Consider the following 19,773-nt stretch of genomic DNA (forward strand, 5'->3'; position numbering starts at 1 on the left):
ATAAAAGAATTTATTTTTCTTTTTATTAATAATTTGCAATAATACAATTAAGTAATTAAAATAGAAGACAGAAATTTTATTTGTGATTCCCAAACTATCTTTTTGAAATTGTGATTTTTATTTGAAATTCTAAAATTACGAAAAATTGTCGTTTTTTTTTTGAATTTCAAATAAGAAATCTCAAATTCAATGCGAAATTTTTATTTCCGGAATTCGAAATAAAAAATTCCAATTTTTAAAGTTTAGAATGTTTTTTAAAAACTTTTTTAAACATTACATTTACATTTTTCCAATTTCTTTTCCAGAGAATCCGGTTCTGCACGATTCTTACTTGTACAACGTTTATTACCTTGTATTTTCTTTTCGGCAGCACACATTAAACGTTCTTTTATATAATTGTCCATTTTTAAATCGGCTTCAATAGGTTGTACTTCCTCCAAATTATGAGTTGCAGCCGAATCTAATGCTTTAATTATAAGACTTAGTATAGCATGTGATAATTTATGACATACTTTATAGTCTGAACGTTCTTTAGTGTTATAATAAATTGCGGTTTGAGTTGGTGGTTCTACACCGATAGATTGTAAAATATTACAGAATATACCGCGATGCATGCGGGCGTAAGGTTCTACTAGAGATTCTGGTATATGCATTGTTGTTGCTAATTTGGCTAGAAAACTAGAAAATTTTTTCAATACCACATTTAAATATTGAGTGCGACATTGTAGCTCTAATTTGGTAAGCATTTCGTAATACAATTCTTGTTTACGTTTTAAAACATCTTCTTTGCGGCGCTCTTTAGACTTTTGAGCGCGTATAGCTTGTTCTAGTTGCCTATAAAGATTTTAAATTTATTTTTAACAAATCAATTTTATATTTCTTACTATTCTTACTCCACTGTAATTGTATTATGTTTGGCTGCTAAACGTTTTAGACGTTTACCTCTTTCCAACGGTACCATTATCTCGGCAAATTGTTTGGCATTATCCGCTAAAGACCTCTTCTTAGGTTTGGCCAAAAATTCGGTATAAGGGCTAGCATGTGGCGGTTTTATGGGTCTATATGCCATGAGTTCAACATAGTTTTTAAGTTTATTAAGATTTTTGTTATGTTGACGTTTCTCAAATGTTAGCTCTTCATCGTCTGTTTCCTCTTCTGTACTTTCTTCGGGTGTGGGTAAAGGTTGATCCCAATCTTCAACATTTTCACTTGCCATTTTTGTAAATTGCAATAAATTTTATATGTTTCAGTAAAAAAATTTACGAAAAATTTTGTCATATGCCCACAAAAATCCTTGTAATTTAAAATTTAATTTGTTTTTAATTATCGAAAAGTAAATATGGAAATGTTTTCGATAAATTAATCGAAAAAAATAAGAAAGAATTTTTCATGGTATAAAAAATTGGAAAAATATCTATAAAGTCTGTACAAAAATATTAATAAATATGTATGTATGTATCCATTATATGTATATCTATCTATATCATTTTAACATCCATGATTTTATCTATAAACTTGTTACAGAATATCATGAAAATGTTGAAAATCTAGTTTTGAATAGCAAGCGAACCGTTATCAATTTTTAACATTTTTTAAAAGCAAAATGTCAGTTACAAACGTCTAATTTTACGTAAAAATATTCATTTTATTTAATAATTTTCAAACACAACCATTGCTCGGGTACTTCAAAAGTATCCGTAATATGAGGAGAAAACTCATTTTTATATGGCACATGCCATACATCTTCCACTTTATGTGTACAAATCAAATGTCGTATGGGTTCCTTAACAATTATTTTACCACTCTCGGTTTGGGTCACCAATGAATATTGATGTTCTTGTTGCCAACGGCGAAATATTACTTTTAACTCGGGACCTAGTAAGAAAGCATGCTGACGCATTAAATCTCTTGAGAAGAAATCAGTCGTTTGACCACTTTTCAAAGTGGCATACAACAGGAAGGGATCATCCTGGGAGCTAAAAAAACGGTAAGTATTTTATTCAATAAAATTTTTTATTCCACAAAAAGAGTATGTATTTAACTTACATATCATTGGCAAGAAAAACAGCTGCATTATCCTTGACATATTGCATAGTTTTCTTGGGCCAATTGTTCATATGTTTGCGGCCTAAAATTAAAACGTATTTATTCTTATTGTGGAAATATTTTACCACAGATGCCAACTAAAAATTTTGCAAAAATTATTCAATATCAATTCATTGCTAATAGACAAACGAAATTAACTTACTAAATTAGCTAAAGCTTGGGTAGGTTTCCTACTACCCATGGAGTAGGCTACATTAAGACCATCCACTACACAATCATACGGTCCTGTACGTTCAACATAATCACAGAATCGTTTTACTTCTTGAGGTGTAGATTTTTGAAAAACATCATTACGTATTAGAACTTTATCTAGGAAAGATGTTTGCAGTTTTGTAAAATCTTCATCACTTAGTGAAACGTTTTTCATATGAAGACCACAAGAAGAACATTTGCCAAAACGTTTTAGTTTAGATTCAGTAACCTCTAATAGATTAGGATGTTTTAGGGCCACATCTTGTAAAGTTTCAACAACTTTTTGTGTTATAACAATATCATGAGTTTCCAGAAATGTTAATAGTTTTTCTAATTCCATTTGGAAATCTTTAAAATGCTGCTGCAATAAGGTGTTTAATAGAGTAATAAATATTTCACATTTTGGCTGTTTTCTTTGTTCCAACATTTGATGCAATAGCTGCCATCCCAAGGACAAATCATTGGTAGCAAAAGCTTTAATAATCATTTCAGTATAGGCCGGTAAACTAGGTGCATTACTAGATACTTTCATCATTTCAAGCAGTTCCAAACCTTCTCTCCACTTTTCAGTAGCTACTAAACCACAAATTAAATTTTCACAAGATAAGGAATCCAATATTTCGTGTTTTGCTCTCATTCTGTTATATATTTCCAATATTTCTGCCTGTTCCTCTTGGTCCAGAGCACCTCTTACATGATAAACATTATTATAAACTCGTAGCAGTTTACCCAATGTAGCCTCATTGGGCTGTTTACCAATGTTCTGTATATGCTTAATATAACTTTTGGCCAACGATAAATGTTCAGAATCGCTGCATACACCCACTATAACAGCATCTACATTATTTGTATTAATATGTTTATAATTTTTAATTAATATTTCAGTTACATTTTGCCAATCTTGTTTTGTTAACTCAGTACGATTACGAAAGTAGGTGTCTTTGATTTCAGCCAATTGATCTGTTTTTGTGTTTAATTGAGGCCTTTTAAAATTACTCGCTAGTCGTAGATTATTTGAATTTAATATTATTTTATTAGTTGGTATTATTATTATTTTTGGTCTTATGAACCGGTATAGTTTGGACAAGTGCATCTTTGTGAACGATTTTAATAATAATAGTTTATATTTTTTAGCAAACAAAATTTTAGGTTATGGTTTTGTTTACATATTTTAACCATATGAGATTTGTTTACACCTTTTTTACTTATCTTCAGAGATGGGTTTTTATTTCTAATTAAATTTATACATATTTTAATATAGGTATATTGAAAAAAATATATCGTTATACTATAAAGGGGGCAGAATTTACGCTGATGGTTGTAACACATAAGAGATATTTGCTCTGCTGCTTGGATTCACAATAAGTTTTTATTAGGCCCCTACGAATATTGTCAACAATTACGTAAACGCACAAAAAGTGTGGACTCTAGTGTTTTTAAATTCCGAACCGAAATCATATAAGTATTTATGATTTAAAAAAATCAAATTTTTGAACAATTCTTTCTTAGGAAATCGAGGAAAGCTTTTCTACCTTTGAATTCTCACAAAGGGAATTACAATTACCTTTCTAACAAGATTTAAAACTTTAAAAATCTTCTGAAGGAATTCGAACGATATTCATTATACCCTACAACACTATAGTGGGGAGGATATTATGCGTTTGTGCTGGTTTGTAAATCCCATAAGTACGTCCGCCCTCATAAAAATCCACTTCAGAATACGACTTAAAGGTCAAAATTCACTACTAATACTAATAACACAAAAAATTCTAAATAACTTTGAAGTAGACGAAAATCCTCTACCTCTACTATCTAGTAGAATAGGACGCACCCCTTAAGCCCTCTTGAAGAGAATAACTTTTTCTGTCACTTTTAACATACTGACTGGTGTAGGGTATTATATGGTATGGTCAGCCATGCCCAACTATATTTTTAAGTTGTTTTTATTTGTACTGATTTTTAACTATTGTCCAAATCACAATCGGTGTTGTACGGTTGTATCGTAGTATGTCGTAATTTTTTTATTAAAATATTTTTTATGACTTACAACGATACGACATCGAATTGCGAATTGAACATATAAATTTTTTTTAGAGATTTTAAAGACAATTCCAAAATCTCAAAATGAGCTAACACACCACATCACCGGTATGGCAACATGGTTTGTTTTATCAAACAGCTGAGATTGAGTTCTTTTTGTTGTTGTACACGTTCTAGTTTAACTTCTTGCCATCAACATCGATTCCGTGTGTCTTTGTATTTGATTGGCGATAGAAGAAAGTGGTTAAAAAGAAACATAAATAAAAGTTAATTGTTATATCATATAAAACATTTATAATAATAAAAATCATTGTATATAATTAATAGAGAATAACGTAACAAAAAAAGAAAATAAAACACTCGTAATGAGTTTTGTAAATAGTAAATAATAACCATGAATACATTGCGTAACATCTTCACATCGCGTACCATCAACTATCTCCGACAAAATGGACAAAACGCACTAATTAACATTACACAGCCCGTGGATAATGCCACCAATGCAGCACCTCTCAATCAAAATGGTACAAACAACAAGTCGGAGAATAGACCCAAGGAACCGTTGCTCATACCGAAAACCATACTAGATGCTACTGTGTTTACAGGTAAAAAATTTCCCACCAAAACCTCAACGGGTTCCATATCACCAACTACCCTTAAGAACTATCGTCGTATAAGCCGTAAAGTGGATATTGTTTATCGTTGTAAACTCTGCAATACACGCAATATCAAACAAGTCTCGGAGGCAGCCTATACTAGTGGAGTGGTCATATTACAGTGTGATGGTTGTTCGGTTAATCATTTGATTATCGATAATCTGGGTTGGTTTGCCAATACCAAAGGAAAAACTTTTGATGAAGTTTTAGCCGAAAACAGTGATAGTGTTAAAGTTATTAAGGTCAATGAAAATGGCGAATTGATCTGAACTAGTCTTATTGTAAAATTTTGCCATTGTAATAATACAAATTGAAAATTTGTAATTTTGGAATACATATTCTTATTTTTTGTTTTTTTTTTATAAATCCCGCTAATTTATGTGCATATTTCTTTACTTAATTTGTTTTTAAGTATTTTTGGACTCAAATATTTTTTGTATACATATTTATATTAGAAAAAATTTGTTTTTAAAAAGAAAATTTTCATTATTTTAAAGAAAAAAAAATCATCAACCAAAAAATACATATTTTTTTATACAATAACCCATTTTTTGTTATTTTTTTCTAAATGTTATTATAGTTAACAGCAACAACAACAATAAAGTGATAAAAATTAAAAAAAAAATAAACAAAACTGTGTGTATTTTCTATTATAATAAATACAAAAACAAAAATATTTATTTATATTAATTTGTTTATTTCTTAGAATTGCCAAATTTATCTACGCGTGTTAGTGAGTGTATTTTATTAGAAATAGATTCGTACGTATGTCTATAGGCTACCAAGGAGACTATCTATATAGTATCTTAGGCAAGGGTGTTCGTTGCTCTTAATCTTTTAAGTATCTCACAAACATGACAAACACAATTTTTGTTTATCAAACTGGTTTGCATTTCGTTTTAATCAGTGGGGACATTAATTATGAAATAATTTAATTTTATTAACAATACTATACGAAATATATGTTGTTGTTAGTGTAGTATTGTTATTTTATGTGTGTTCTCGAATAAACAATTAATAAAAAAAACTATAACAGCTCACACGCTATTGCGTCTTAACTAGGAAGCTTTTTGCTTGTATTGTATGTATAGATATGTATACGTGAATCTACCCCTAACAACGTAAAAACTTAACAAACATTAGTTTATTTAGATTTTTGTTATTAATTATAAACAATAGCAAATAAGAACTTTTCTATATAATACCCTACAACCAGTACATATTAGTTTAGTTCAAAATTGTAACAGAATTTTGAAGTAAATTTGAAATGGGAAGGATCTTATTCTGCATTGAGATTACTTTTTCGGATTAAGTTACGCAAAGAATAGTAGAATTTAGTTACGAATTGAAATAGAGATTAGAGAATGAATGCTTGAAATGAATAGAAGAATTTAGTTGGGAATTGAAATAGAGATTAGAGGATGAATACATAAAATGTTTCAGAAACTTGTTAAAATAATCTCAAAACTATGAAAATTCGTAAACGTTTGACTTTTTTTCCATAAAAAAGTACAACACTACTCATCATAAGCAGAGTGGTATAAAACAGCTGAATTCCCAAGAAGTTACAACCTTAATTCCCTTAGAAAGAACTGTGGAAAAATCTGATTCTCCATATAAAACCAAGTCGAAGAAATTATTAGTTTCCCTAATAAAACTGCGAGTTCACCATAGAACCTATTTTTCAACCTAGGATTCTGTACTCTAGGTGATAAATTATGTGTCCTATGCGTCTCTAGTTACTCTGCATCTCTGCATATTCTTGCTGACTTGTTATTATAGTAAAGGTCCTTTAAGATGTCTGTTAGAATCTTTCATCCAGTCCTATAAATATCATTGCAGCTCTCACATTTAAGAATATTAGGTGATGATGTTGCGTATACTTAGGGAAATCAACACATAGTAGTAACCAGAAGCGGATTTAAGGGGGCGGGAAGTTGTTAAGTAATTTATAAAAAAATTAAAAAGCTGTCAAAACGCAACCCTTAGAACGGTAAAAGGCTGCATTCAAATGACGTCTAAAGAACACCTGCATAATGAGAGGAAAGCTTTGAATACTATCTACCAGAAGGTGGTGGAAAACGCCATCAATTCCCACCGTGATAGTATAATACTGGGAAGTCGTCCCTGTTGCAAACGTGGAACGAAACCTACCACGTCGTACTAGAGTGGTATTGACACAAATTAGATTGGGATAGTGTACCCGTTTAAACTCATACTGGTCGCGAATAAACGACACCATTCAAGATCTCTGCCCTGCGTGTGGCACAGGACCACACAATGTTCAACACCTATTCAACTGCAGGGCAAATCGAACTCAGTCGAAACCTGAATCCCTTTGGACCCAGCCGTTAGATGCGGCTCGTCTACTGGATTTAGATCTAACGGAGTTGGATAATCAGAGAAAAGAGGAAGAAAAATAGTAGGAAATAATTTGTAACAATATATGCGTGTAATTTCAGGTGTCGCTGCTTTAACAATATGAACAACAACGATTCCCGTGCAGGTATCTATCTTGGGCCCGCCGTTAAATTGTCACTAGTGGAATATTCACAAGTAGACTTACTTCTTAAAGTATTTTCGTGTTTGTCGCAGGAAGGATAGTAGTAGTAGTACCACTGTATTCATAAAGATTTAAATCGCTTATTTTAAGTTTATTACGCACATTTTCCATGCAAAATTCGTACAATAAACCATAAATAACTTTATTAAGCATTTATGAATATGGGGTTTAGTATTCGTACAATAAACCATCAATAACTTTATGAAGCATTTATGAACATGGGGGTTAGTAGATTTCTAGCTATTAAGGAAACTCCCTAATGATTCGAATAGTGAATAGAAATTAAAGAGATATTTGTTAAACCATTTATTGTCAATTTTTTTAGATAGTTTTATGACAGAAAAGAAGGATATTTTTTAGTTTAAACTTGAATTTTACTGTTAAATGAATATTTTTGCAAACAAATATTGTTTAACAAGGCCGTTTGGTAATTTTTCATTTAAATCTTGGTGAAAAGCAACAATATTTAATTAATATGATTTTTTTTTTATTTAAGAATATGCATAATTAATTATTGTATTAAACACACTCGACATAAAAAAAAATTATGGAAAAAATAATTCATTTCTGGACAAACTAATGTAAGAATTAATAAATTTTGTTATTTAAAATAAATCAATAAAAACTATATAAAAGTAATGTAAAATAACAAATTAAAAAAAATAATTATTAATTAAATAAATACCTTTCCATAAGGTAATTCTGTAATAAAAAGTAAAAAAAAAAACAAATAAAAGAATTCTTCAAAGGTTTTTAAATATAAAAAAATAATAATAAAAAATAAATAAAATCCAACATACCGTCGTCGTTTGTTTTTTGTACATCTCTTGCTTGGTCGTCTTAATGGCATAAAATAAAATAATAAAGTAAAAATTCTTTTGCATTGAGTTTTCGCCAATTTATTACGTAATGCTGGTGGTGGCGGCGGTGGTGGTTAGTAGAGCCACACATTGTATAAGACTGGGAGAATTAAGCAAAAGACCTGTTTCATCACAATGTAATGTTTGTACACATTTTCCAAAGACCTGCTTTAGATGTGGTCCTTTGCTATTTAACACTGCCGGAGCCATTTGTTCTAGAATACCAATACGATAATTATATTTATACATTTCTTGTGTATATTTCTCTATAAAATCCGTAAACATTGTCCAATCTGATTTCATTATTATGGCGATCAGCACATCTATAATAGTCGTGTCCGAGGTCAATTCACGTATACGTTTTAATATTTGTCGGCAGGCATTAACACGACTGAATCCACATTTAACTAATGACTCATATATGTCCATCATATATTCCGCATATTCAGGATAACGTTCACAATCATTTAACATATTCAGCAACTTCGAGCGATCATTTTTAGTTGTGTAATAAGCACAAAATACTTTAAAATATATAATAAAAAGTTTCGAATGATTATAGAGAACGCGATAGGCCAAGTTTACTGTGAATTTGTCTAATGTATTTAAATATTGATAAACTGTATCACTATCGTTAAATTGATGTGATAATTGACAATGTGTTATGGCAAAACATTTGTCAATCAAATAAGGCAAACAGGTTATACCAAAAACTTTAGATATTATTTCAACTATAGCTGATGTAGTTGTTACATGTTCAGAATTTGTTGTTAAATTAATATCTTTAGGATTTTCTTGAGATTGTATTAAATCATTTTTAACCGTTCTAGTTAGTTTTTCCATATTTGTAAGTAGTTGTATTTTTGGCACAGTATTTGTTGTTATTGTGGTATTTTGTTTTGTTTGTGTTGGTTCATTTTCGAAATCTTGTGTCTTTGTTGTTGTTGTTATATTAAGTTTAGGTATTTTGAAATGTTTTAAATCTTTGGTTGCTGAAGTAGTATTAGTTTTTTCAGTATTTTGTGCCACTTCCTGTGCTGCTGTTTTTGGGACACTGGTTATTGTGGTATCATCAACGTCAACAATTGAATCCCCAAAACGATCTTCATTTGGTGAGCTAGACGAAAGTAATTGTTAAGCAAATTTGTTTTAAATTAAAGAATAATAAATTAAGAAAATGTTCGATAAATAATAAATAATCTTTAGGCCTTTTTATACCCTTCACCATCGTGAGAAGGGTATATATAAGTTTGTCATTCCATTTGTAATTTTTATAATATAATTTTCCGACCCTATAAAGTATATTTATTCTGGATACTTTTAAATAGCGGAGTCGACGTCCGAAGCAATGTTCGTCTGTTTGTTGAAATCAGTTTTCAGAGGACCCCAGATATCGGCGAGATCTGAATCTTTAATAATTCTGTTAGAAATGCTTTCGAGAAGATTGCTATTTAAAATCAGCAAAATCGGTCCATAAATAACGGAGATGTAAGCAAAAAACCGAGACAACCTCTGAAAATTTCATCAAAAATTGAGATTTTTTATTGATGCTCAAATAGAAATTGAAAAACACAAAAACAAAATACATAATCATACGGTAAATTTTCTTATTGTACTCTTGTTTATAAAAAAAGGCAGAGCGAGAGCAGCAGAGCAAGAGTAGCAGAGCGAGAGCAGCACTAGTGTGTTGTTATTGGCTAGAAACATGAAATTAAGTATGTGGAGCCTGGCTTAAGTTAGAAGCCATAAAAGGGAACTTTTTGGTACTTTTTCGTTTTTCAAAGGTATTTTTTGAATTTTCTATAATATTGAACGTAGAAATATTAAATTAAGTAGGTAGATTCGGAATTAGATGAGAACACATAAAATGAAACTTTTTGGTACTTTTTCGTTTTTTTAAAGGTACTTTTTGTGTTTTCTATAATAATGAACTCAAAAACATGAAATTATGTATATAGAGTCCGGATTAGACGAGAACACATCAAAGGGGATTTTTTGTTAGTTTTTCGTTCTATAAAAGGTGTTTCTTTACTATAATACTAAACCCAGAAACATGAAATTAAGTATGTAGAGCTCGGATTAGACGAGAGCAAATCAATTGGAATTTTTGGTACTTTTTCGCCATGAAAAATGTACTTTTTGAATTTTTATAATATTAAACCTTGAAACATGAACCGGAAAAAGTGAACTTTTTGGTACTTTGTTTGTTTTTTAAAAGGTATTTTTTGAATTTTCTATAATATTGAACTTAGAAATATAAAATTAAGTATGTAGAGTCTGAATTAGGTGAGTACCCATAAAAGGGAACTTTTGGGTACTTTTTCGTTTTTCAAAAAGTACTTTTTGGTACTGACTGTTTTTTTTAACACACCGTGGTGAAAGGTGTGCAAGATTCGGCACAGCCGAATCATTTTTACAACGTCTAATTATTTTTTGACTTTAAGATATATTAACAGTTCTCATACAACAAATGTCTTAACTAAAAGAATAACTACCGGTTAAGCAATAACTGGAGGTGGTAAAAAGGGCGGTAAATTGGAAAATTTAAGCAATTTAAATTAATTCCTTATTAATAAAAAAATGTTTTTTTTTCAAATTTTCGAAATTTGAAAATTTTTGTTAAAAATATTTATTAAATTGAAAAATTTAAGAAAATTCATGAAATTTTGAAAATTTTTCAAAAATTTTTCGAAATAAATTCGACAAAAATTCATTAACGATTATTTTCTGTTAAAAATTTTATATGATTTAAATAAACAAAAGTTGAAGTAAATATAAAAATAAAACTTACTCAAAACACGAAGTAGCCAACGATAAAGCATCATCGAAATCTTCATCAAAATCTAAAGAATCTTCCAATTTAGATTCCAATTCTAAGAGAGTTAAATTTTCTTGATTTATATCCAACTCAACGATTTTGTCCTCTTTATTTTGAGATTTATCTAAAACAATAAAATATATTTTTCATAATTAAAAATGTTCATAATGTAATTTTTATAATCAATACCTTTTTTAGCATTATTCTCCAAATTCGTATTATTTTCAGCATTCAATAGAACATCATCCTCATCATCGGTATTGTGAATATTTAAAATAACTTCCTCACTACTTTCATTAGTATTTTTTAAAGAAGAAACACTCAAATTCATGACATCATTAAAAGAACTTTGATTAGTTTTCATTTCATTGGCTAAAAGATTAAAATCATCATTGTAATAACAGCTTATAACGGAATCATTGGAATGTTCATTATCATTGTCGGTATATTTAGGTTCTTTATCTATAATTGTATTTTTTATATTTGCAATAGTTAGATCTTTCATTACTGCATCTCTTTCTGCACTAGAAGTTTTGTTATCGTTTTCTACACTAAGACTTAGATTTACTATTTCATTGCAATAACTAGAAGAATTTATTGTTGCATTATCTATGCACACAGCTTCTTTAGATTTTGTATTATTACTCTCCTTCTCTTGATTTAGTTTTTTAGTTGTTGTATCTTTCTTTTCATTTTCGTGAATAGTATTTTCTTTTTTATTATTTAAATCTTGTGATTCCTTTATCTCGTTGTCAATATCCATTGGTTTCGCTTCGTTAACATCACATGATTTTCCACTAGCGGTATCACTACTATCGGTGCTATACAAAATATCATCTTCGGTTAAAGTTATCTTTGCTACCGAAAATACAATATTCTCTTTGGGTTTAGATATGGTTTGATGGTGAGAAGTGTCCAGCATAGATTTATTGTTATGGTTTACATCTTTAGTACATTTATTTGCTACTTTTTTGGTATTTGCAACATCTATACTAATTTTTTCATCAATTTTAATTTCACATGTTTTAGATAAACATTTATCGTCAACATTTTCCGGAGCAGATTCAACTTTTGTAATATTTTCTTGGCTTTTTTGTAAACTTTTATTATTTATTACTTTTTCGATATTATTAGATATTTCATCAGCTACAGATTTTTCACAATTTTCAGAATTAGCTTTTTTGTTAACTAGATGTTTAGTTTTATCTTTATTTATATTATTATTATTTAGTGAATTATTTAAACACTTTTCATTTTTATTATTATTTTCTAAAGTTTTTTCTGTATCTTGTAACTGAACTTCTTTGTGCTCATCTATCGTAGTAGTTGTCTTTGGATCTATGCAAACTTTTTCATTTTCACTTTTATTTAAATTTTCAGATTTATCTACTTTAGCATCTTTAAACTCCTGCTGATCATTATTATCGCAAAATTTAAAATTAACTGACATATCAGAAGACATTGAAATATTTAAATCTATAGAAGAAGTTTTATTAGAACTGTCGATTTGAACGGCTAAAGAAGTAGAAGTAGATGAAGAAGGTTCATCGATTGATGTACTATTATCTGTATCTTGATTATCCTTTTGTGAGGTTGTATCACAAATGCTGTTTTGCTGTTAAATATTTGAATTTAGTTAAGAAAAGTTTAGAAAATATATTTGAATTAAAAATGTACCTTTTGATTTACTGATTCATACATTGTTGAATTCTCTACTCTACAGTGATCAAATACACTTTCGTTTAAATTATCATTCGAAATGAATTCACTGCTTATATTATCCAAAAATTGATTATCTGGACAGATATCTAATAACTTATTGAAAATTTCTGTAGTAGATTGATCTGTAAAGTGTAGATTAGTTTCTATAGATGAGTTTACTGCAGACATGGTGACATAATTGGAATCTTCATTATTTGGGGAATTATTGTAAACGATTTTATCTACAGAATAATATTAAATTATTGTAAGTTTTATGTAGTGTAAACAACTACATTCGGAGTAATCGCACTTCGTAGTATATATGGGTGGAGAGATAGATAGATTGATAGATAGATAGATAGATAGATAGATAGATAGATAGATAGATAGATAGATAAATAGATAGATAGATAGGTAGGTAATGATAGATAGATAGATAGATAGATAGATAGATAGATAGATAGATAGATAGATAGATAGATAGATAGATAGATAGATAGATAGATAGATAGATTGATAGATAGATAGATAGATAGATAGATAGATAGATAGATAGATAGATAGATAGATAGATAGATAGATAGATAGATAGATAGATAGATAGATAGATAGATAGATAGATAGATAGATAGATAGATAGATAGATAGATAGATAGATAGATAGATAGATAGATAGATAGATAGATAGATAGATAGATAGATAGATAGATAGATAGATAGATAGATAGATAGATAGATAGATAGATAGATAGATAGATAGATAGATAGATAGATAAATAGATAGATAGATAGATAGATAGATAGATAGATAGATAGATAGATAGATAGAGATAGATAGATAGATAGATAGATAGATAGATAGATAGATAGATAGATAGATAGATAGATAGATAGATAGATAGATAGATAGATAGATAGATAGATAGATAGATAGATAGATAGATAGATAGATAGATAGAAAAGATAGATAGATAGATAGATAGATAGATAGATAGATAGATAGATAGATAGATAGATAGATAGATAGATAGATAGATAGATAGATAGATAGATAGATAGATAGATAGATAGATAGATAGATAGATAGATAGATAGATAGATAGATAGATAGATAGATAGATAGATAGATAGATAGATAGATAGATAGATAGATAGATAGATAGATAGATAGATAGATAGATAGATAGATAGATAGATAGATAGATAGATAGATAGATAGATAGATAGATAGATAGATAGATAGATAGATAGATAGATAGATAGATAGATAGATAGATAGATAGATAGATAGATAGATAGATAGATAGATAGATAGATAGATAGATAGATAGATAGATAAATAGATAGATAGATAGATAGATAGATAGATAGATAGATAGATAGATAGATAGATAGATAGATAGATAAATAGATAGATAGATAGATAGATAGATAGATAGATAGATAGATAGATAGATAGATAGATAGATAGATAGATATATAGGTAGATAGATAGTTAGATAGATAGATAGATAGATAGATAGATAGGAAAATAAAAACTCCACTACTTCTCTACTTTCTCTTCAAATTACCTGTTAAGTTTTCCGCTTCTTTACTACTTGCTGTTGTTGTATTTTCCACCAACTGTGCCAAATCGGTGGCATCAAAATCTAATAATGGCATATCCAAAGCCGCTTTAAACGATTTACTACTATCATAAGATAATGCTGGAGCATCCTCAGCACCTTTTTTCATTGCATCCGCAGAATATTCAAAATCATTTTGTTCTATAAGACGTCGTATAAAATCCTCATCTTGCTTATCAATAGTAACATGATTATTATCGGTAATTTGTTTTTTTGCATTTGTACTTTTTGCTGACAGATCCAATGGCACGCAGTCATCCTCTTCGACTAAGCAGGAATTTTCCAAGTTATTTGATATTTGATTAAGATTTAATACTTCGCTAGTGATAATATTGGTATTGGGCTTTGATTTAACACTAAGATCTAGAACATCTTTATGGGTGTGAGCTGGTGGTGGGGCAGTTGGACTAGTTATGTTGTTTGGTAAACTGGGAATTTGTATATTTATAACGGGTACATATGAAGCTTGTATGGTTTGTTGTATTGGGCGTGTAGGTGGTGCTTGAGATTGATTTTTATTTTGAAGTCCGCGATTTGCTATGGGCAGTGGTATTGAAATGGGTAAACTGTTGTTGTTCTCTAGAACACGGGCTATAACATTATTACCCGAGTCGCTACTATTGTCAATGTAATTAACCTGGAGAAGAAAGTTTTTTTATTTCGTTTGAATGGCAAAGATAATAATTTTCTGTATAACATTTGTTTAAGAATTTTTTTTATATAGAAAATTGTATTTTTAAGTTTTTAAAGTTTGTATAGAGCTAGCTACTAGCTTTTCTATAGAACAATTTGTCTATAAAAGTTTCCTTTAAAGAATTATCCATAACAAGTTTTTTTGAAATGTATTTTCTATATGAGAATAAAGGGCGTTCCAAAAAGTGACACGCTAGTTAATCAACTGCAATTCACTTTCAATTCGACAGCCCCTATTCCCATTTTTACAAAAATTATGCACTGGATATGCAAAGCCATACCCCACTGGAGCATTTGAACTATTCACATTAACAAAAAAAAACATCGAAAATAATCGAATGCTTCTGCTAATGCTTTAAATTGAATAGTAATGCTGCAATGCGTCTGCACGCAGAGTTTTAAAAGTAAAACTCTGTTTTAAGAATTGTGTCTTGTGCAAAGACGAGCACCCTTTTTAAATGCATATGGAACAAAATCAATTATTTATACCACGAATTGTATAAACTGTATGAGAATTAAGAAGAAAAAAACATCAATTTTAACCCAGCAAACAAAATGGTTGAGTTTTCGAAAATTTTGTGTTTTTATTATGCATAAAGTGTAGTTTTAAAACGGCATTTAAATGTATAGTAAATTATATATAAAAGTTGGAATTGATTTGTGTTATTACGACTAACATTTTTACGTTTTAACACTTTATTAAAACTTGAATGTTATGGAATATATAGTTGATTTCAAGTTAGTTCTTTTAGTTAGTTTATTATCTATATGTTTAGTGGGTATACACAACCTAAAGAATGGAGTTGCCATTATGTTGGTAATGATATTAAATTGGAGATTTTTTTAAATATCCAAATTCCACATGCTTAACAAAAAGCTAATTTTCCTTATAAAATTGTATATGAATTAAAAATCTTTTAGTTTAAATAATTAATTATTAATTTGATAATAAAATGAATATAAAATTTTGTATGTGATTAAAGTATTCTCAACATTATAATGGTAAAAAATGACTTTACTTGTCGAAATTTTAAATTGAACTTGATTTATTTTACAAAATCTTATGTTTATACAGCAAAGGATCTTCTGAAGCCATAATTTGGGAGGCTATGACATATTACGATTCAAAATAAAATCTTTCGTAATATCTATAATGTGTTTAACATAAAAATTCTAAAATTTGTTAAATTAGGAGGGTTTAACCTGTATTTCGATACGAAAGAAAAAGATTTCGAAACTCAATTGTCCAATTCACATTTAATCTTTCGATTCGAGTTATAGAGTGATACCACAGATTGCCCTGTACCTCCAGATATGTCCAATCCAAAATTTGTTTGTTTAATCCAAATTTTGTAAACACATTCTTTTAACTCTTTACGATTTAAGAAAAAAAAGGAAATTTATAATTACTTACAAAATCCTGAAAAGGAGCATTCATATCTTCTTGATTCAGCTGTCTGGTATCGACGGACATACCATTGGTAGCAACCAATTGACAAGGACCACCATTAGCCCAATCACCATCAATATAATACGTTATAGGCTGCTGTTGCTGAGAATTTTGTTGTTCATGTTGTTGCTGTTGTGGAGCAAGTTGATCTATAACTTCAAAATTATGGGTAGTTGATGAAACTAAAGGTTGTGAACGGGTTGATGAAGCAGCTGGTGTAGTTGAACCTGGCAATAGCTCACAATCATTTGCAAAAAATTCTACATATTTAGCCAAATTACTTTTAGTGGGTGGTTGTGGTTGCAACTGTAGATCATCGGAAGCATTTTTCTTTTTCGGTTTACGTCCTCTTTTTTTGGGAGGTTCATCGTGTAGCTGTTGCTGCTGTTCGTTTGTACGTTTAGAATTTTTACGCGGCTTTTTGTGTGAACTATTAGCGCCACTAGTACTGCAGACAGTATCAACTATAATATTTGAATTTTGTGAAAATGTTAACTCTTGTGAAGACTGTGAGTAGTTGATGAAATTATCATTTCCTATAGGATCATAATTATCTATAATATTATTGTTAATATTTTCCAAAGCATTTGTGGCCTGTAGAGTCTCATCATTACAAGCTTCAGCCATAACATCTTGTATTAGTTGCGACAATTCTAATTCCTGGTCTTGATGTGTCAATTGCTCAACAACTGTTGAGGGTAGAGATTTTACCTGTTTTTTACGTGATTTTGTTGATTTGCTTGTCGTATGAGTAATGGAAGCTTTCTGCTGCTGTTGTTGTTTAATTTCATTGGCCCGATAATCGAAAACTTTACGGGCAAAGTTCAAACTATCTAAAATAATATAATGTACATTACCACGATGTAAAGAGGGAATTTTTATATGCAACGTAGGAGTTGTATCTACTTCTTCCTGCTCCAATAACATTTCGTCGCTATGAAATGCCACTCCCGAAGTAGTGACCGTGTGTTCCTGTTTATTTTGTAATTTGGTAGTGCGTTTATTGTGCGAATGCGAGGTAGAAGCTGAGCTACTGAAACTTTTATAACTTAGTTTTCTTTCTCTTGGTTTCCGACGCAATGCCAGGGGTAAATAAGAATCATTAGGTTCCGAAGTATCAGCCAGCTGTGCTTCAATTGATTTCATTTTACCCTTTTTAGCTATTCCTATTCTTTGCAAATCTGCTTGTCTTTGTTTGGCCTTTATGCTACTTAACGTTTCGTCATCACTGGAGTCGGAGGATAAATTTAATTTCAATACTTCCTCATTGTCCTTTAACTCATTTTCATGGCGTGACAATTGCCGCTCCTTGGCCTTTGGCATTAAAATATCTTGTAATAACATTAATCTCTGCTTCAGACTTATCATTAAATTCTCACATTCTGCATCCATACGTTGAATCCGGACAACGGCTTTAGAATCAATTAACTGGTTGCGCAGACAATTACTTACATTTTGTCTCTGATCCGTAGACTTAAGGGAGGGTTTATAGTAAAAAATTTGCTCTTCCAAGCGTTCCAAATCCTTTACAGTATTATTGCAATCCATTATTATTGTTGAGACTTATGAAATTCACATATAAACTTTTTTTGCAAACATTTCAAAATGGCCGTGTTGTGGAATGTTTTTTATTCACATAGTTTGCAATATTAGTTAATTTTATTTAATATACGCACTTTTATGATTAACTTTGATTGTAATATATTTATTTTTCTCTAAAAATCTTCTAATGAATTCTATTTAATCACTTTAACTATTTTTTTATTTTATTAACGCGTGTTGCTCGAGAAATTTGAAACCGTTATAATCGCAAAAAAAACGACGCGATTACTTAGTTGCCAGATGTACAACAAATGTAGTGGTCATTTTAGCCGCCAAGTTTACTTTTTCTTTAATTGTGGAATATATTCAAATTCCAATATATTTATTCATAAATTGATTAAATTATTGTTTATTTACTTAAATATATTGAAAAATCTATGTATAAGCTAATTAAACACATAATGCAATGTAAAACGTAATAGTTGATTTAGCAGTTTTTCTAGTTAAAATCTGGCCACACGGATTTTTATCAGAAGTGCTGGGCAGCAATACAAGAGTTGCCAATTTTTGCTTATTTATATTTCTAGAGAGATTAGACATTTTTACATGGTCCCTTCGTGAAATGTTCCCTACAAGAAATGTATGACCGAAACTAACACATACAAAATGATTTCACTAACACTCTTGCAACATTTTTTTTATAAAATTGCAAAAAAGTAGTTAATGGATAATTCCATCAATAATGACAGTCAAATGGCCGGTAAAATGACTGTTAATGTACCCAAAGTGTGGTAAAGGATTTCCTTTGTATATGAAAGAGTGAAACAACTACATTTGATTGTTACTGTGTTTCAGTTCTATATTTCTCGACGTTATAAATTATTTCTGTAAAAGCAAAAGAGCAGAAAGCAAAAAATGAAAAAAATTACAAAGACTATAAATTATTAAAAATAAAGACAATTATTATAATAATTGTCTTTATTTTATTGATATATAAACAGAATTTAAAAATAGTGCAGGAAGAGTAGCTGAAGATAAACACTTCGGAGTTTAATTAATCTAACTTGATTACTTACTTTTAATTTTTATATTTCGATTTTTATATTTCTTTACAGACAAATTATTTTCACAAATTAAAAGGAGCATCCGAGGATTTAAATCCTGCGAGGAATGTAAAATGGAGAAATGATTGTTAATTTATGTATATGCTTATTATATTATTAAAATTAAAAAATTATATTTCCTAAAATATTAATAAATTGTGTTTTATTATAAATTGGTATAGCTGTCACATTTGACGGATATATTCATCAAATATGATTAGTCAACAATGACCAATAAATACATCATTTTAATTTGCTAACTGTGGTAGATATATCCATCAAGCATGATCAGTCAATGGTGACTAATATTTATGTCATCCTTGGTTAGTAAACAACAAAAGAGTGAGGAGCTCAAATATATGTTCTAAAGACGATAGAATTCATAAGTGCAAGGGAGAAGAAAAATCACATGTACACAAATGTT

The 19,773-nt window shown here is 29.5% G+C and overlaps 4 protein-coding genes and 1 non-coding gene across 6 annotated transcripts; 1 reads left to right on the forward strand and 4 right to left on the reverse strand.

Moving 5' to 3' along the window:
• Positions 1-55: 55 nt before the first annotated feature.
• Positions 56-1,300, reverse strand: LOC111681253. Its single transcript, XM_023443009.2, has 2 exons — positions 894-1,300; positions 56-834 (listed from the first exon to the last, which is right to left on the reverse strand). Exons 1-2 carry the CDS (start codon positions 1,214-1,216, stop codon positions 267-269), a joined length of 891 nt encoding a protein of 296 aa, XP_023298777.2. The 5' UTR covers positions 1,217-1,300; the 3' UTR covers positions 56-266.
• A 328-nt stretch (positions 1,301-1,628) lies between these two features.
• Positions 1,629-3,459, reverse strand: LOC111681252 (mitochondrial ribonuclease P catalytic subunit). The gene is made up of 3 exons (XM_023443008.2): positions 2,249-3,459; positions 2,047-2,183; positions 1,629-1,976 (listed from the first exon to the last, which is right to left on the reverse strand). Exons 1-3 carry the CDS (start codon positions 3,389-3,391, stop codon positions 1,646-1,648), a joined length of 1,611 nt encoding a protein of 536 aa, XP_023298776.2. The 5' UTR covers positions 3,392-3,459; the 3' UTR covers positions 1,629-1,645.
• A 1,083-nt stretch (positions 3,460-4,542) lies between these two features.
• Positions 4,543-5,429, forward strand: LOC111681247. Its single transcript, XM_023443001.2, has one exon. The coding sequence runs from the start codon at positions 4,733-4,735 to the stop codon at positions 5,261-5,263; it is 531 nt and encodes a 176-aa protein (XP_023298769.2). The 5' UTR covers positions 4,543-4,732; the 3' UTR covers positions 5,264-5,429.
• A 2,796-nt stretch (positions 5,430-8,225) lies between these two features.
• LOC111681244 (metacaspase-2-like) lies at positions 8,226-18,516 on the reverse strand. Of its 2 annotated transcripts, XR_006940255.1 has the most exons (7): positions 16,669-18,516; positions 14,508-15,198; positions 12,913-13,178; positions 11,425-12,850; positions 11,209-11,359; positions 8,358-9,534; positions 8,226-8,259 (listed from the first exon to the last, which is right to left on the reverse strand). XR_006940255.1 is itself a non-coding variant. In XM_046946479.1 (6 exons), exons 1-6 carry the CDS (start codon positions 18,250-18,252, stop codon positions 8,460-8,462), a joined length of 5,193 nt encoding a protein of 1,730 aa, XP_046802435.1. In that variant the 5' UTR covers positions 18,253-18,516; the 3' UTR covers positions 8,283-8,459. The 2 variants fall into 2 exon arrangements, 1 of the variants encoding a protein (XP_046802435.1); XM_046946479.1 differs by lacking the exon at positions 8,226-8,259 and having other exon boundaries at positions 8,283-9,534.
• LOC111681258 lies at positions 15,482-15,710 on the reverse strand. Its single transcript, XR_002762637.2, has one exon. It is a non-coding gene; the product is annotated as a U11 spliceosomal RNA (small nuclear RNA).
• Positions 18,517-19,773: the final 1,257 nt, after the last annotated feature.

This window comes from Lucilia cuprina, chromosome 3 (assembly GCF_022045245.1).
Source record: "Lucilia cuprina isolate Lc7/37 chromosome 3, ASM2204524v1, whole genome shotgun sequence".
Taxonomy (NCBI): domain Eukaryota; kingdom Metazoa; phylum Arthropoda; class Insecta; order Diptera; family Calliphoridae; genus Lucilia; species Lucilia cuprina.

Coding starts and splice junctions, on each gene's coding strand:
- LOC111681253 (XM_023443009.2), bottom strand. CDS start 1,216: ATGGCAAGTGAAAATGTTGAAGATTGGGATCAACCTTTACCCACACCC. Junction 835..893: donor CATAATACAATTACAGTGGA/GTAAGAATAGTA, acceptor AAATCTTTATAG/GCAACTAGAACAAGCTATAC.
- LOC111681247 (XM_023443001.2), top strand. CDS start 4,733: ATGAATACATTGCGTAACATCTTCACATCGCGTACCATCAACTATCTC.
- LOC111681244 (XM_046946479.1), bottom strand. CDS start 18,252: ATGGATTGCAATAATACTGTAAAGGATTTGGAACGCTTGGAAGAGCAA. Junction 15,199..16,668: donor ATGCTCCTTTTCAGGATTTT/GTAAGTAATTAT, acceptor TTTCTTCTCCAG/GTTAATTACATTGACAATAG. Junction 12,851..12,912: donor ATGAATCAGTAAATCAAAAG/GTACATTTTTAA, acceptor AATATTTAACAG/CAAAACAGCATTTGTGATAC.
- LOC111681252 (XM_023443008.2), bottom strand. CDS start 3,391: ATGCACTTGTCCAAACTATACCGGTTCATAAGACCAAAAATAATAATA. Junction 2,184..2,248: donor CCCAAGCTTTAGCTAATTTA/GTAAGTTAATTT, acceptor CAAAATTTTTAG/TTGGCATCTGTGGTAAAATA. Junction 1,977..2,046: donor GTTTTTCTTGCCAATGATAT/GTAAGTTAAATA, acceptor CCGTTTTTTTAG/CTCCCAGGATGATCCCTTCC.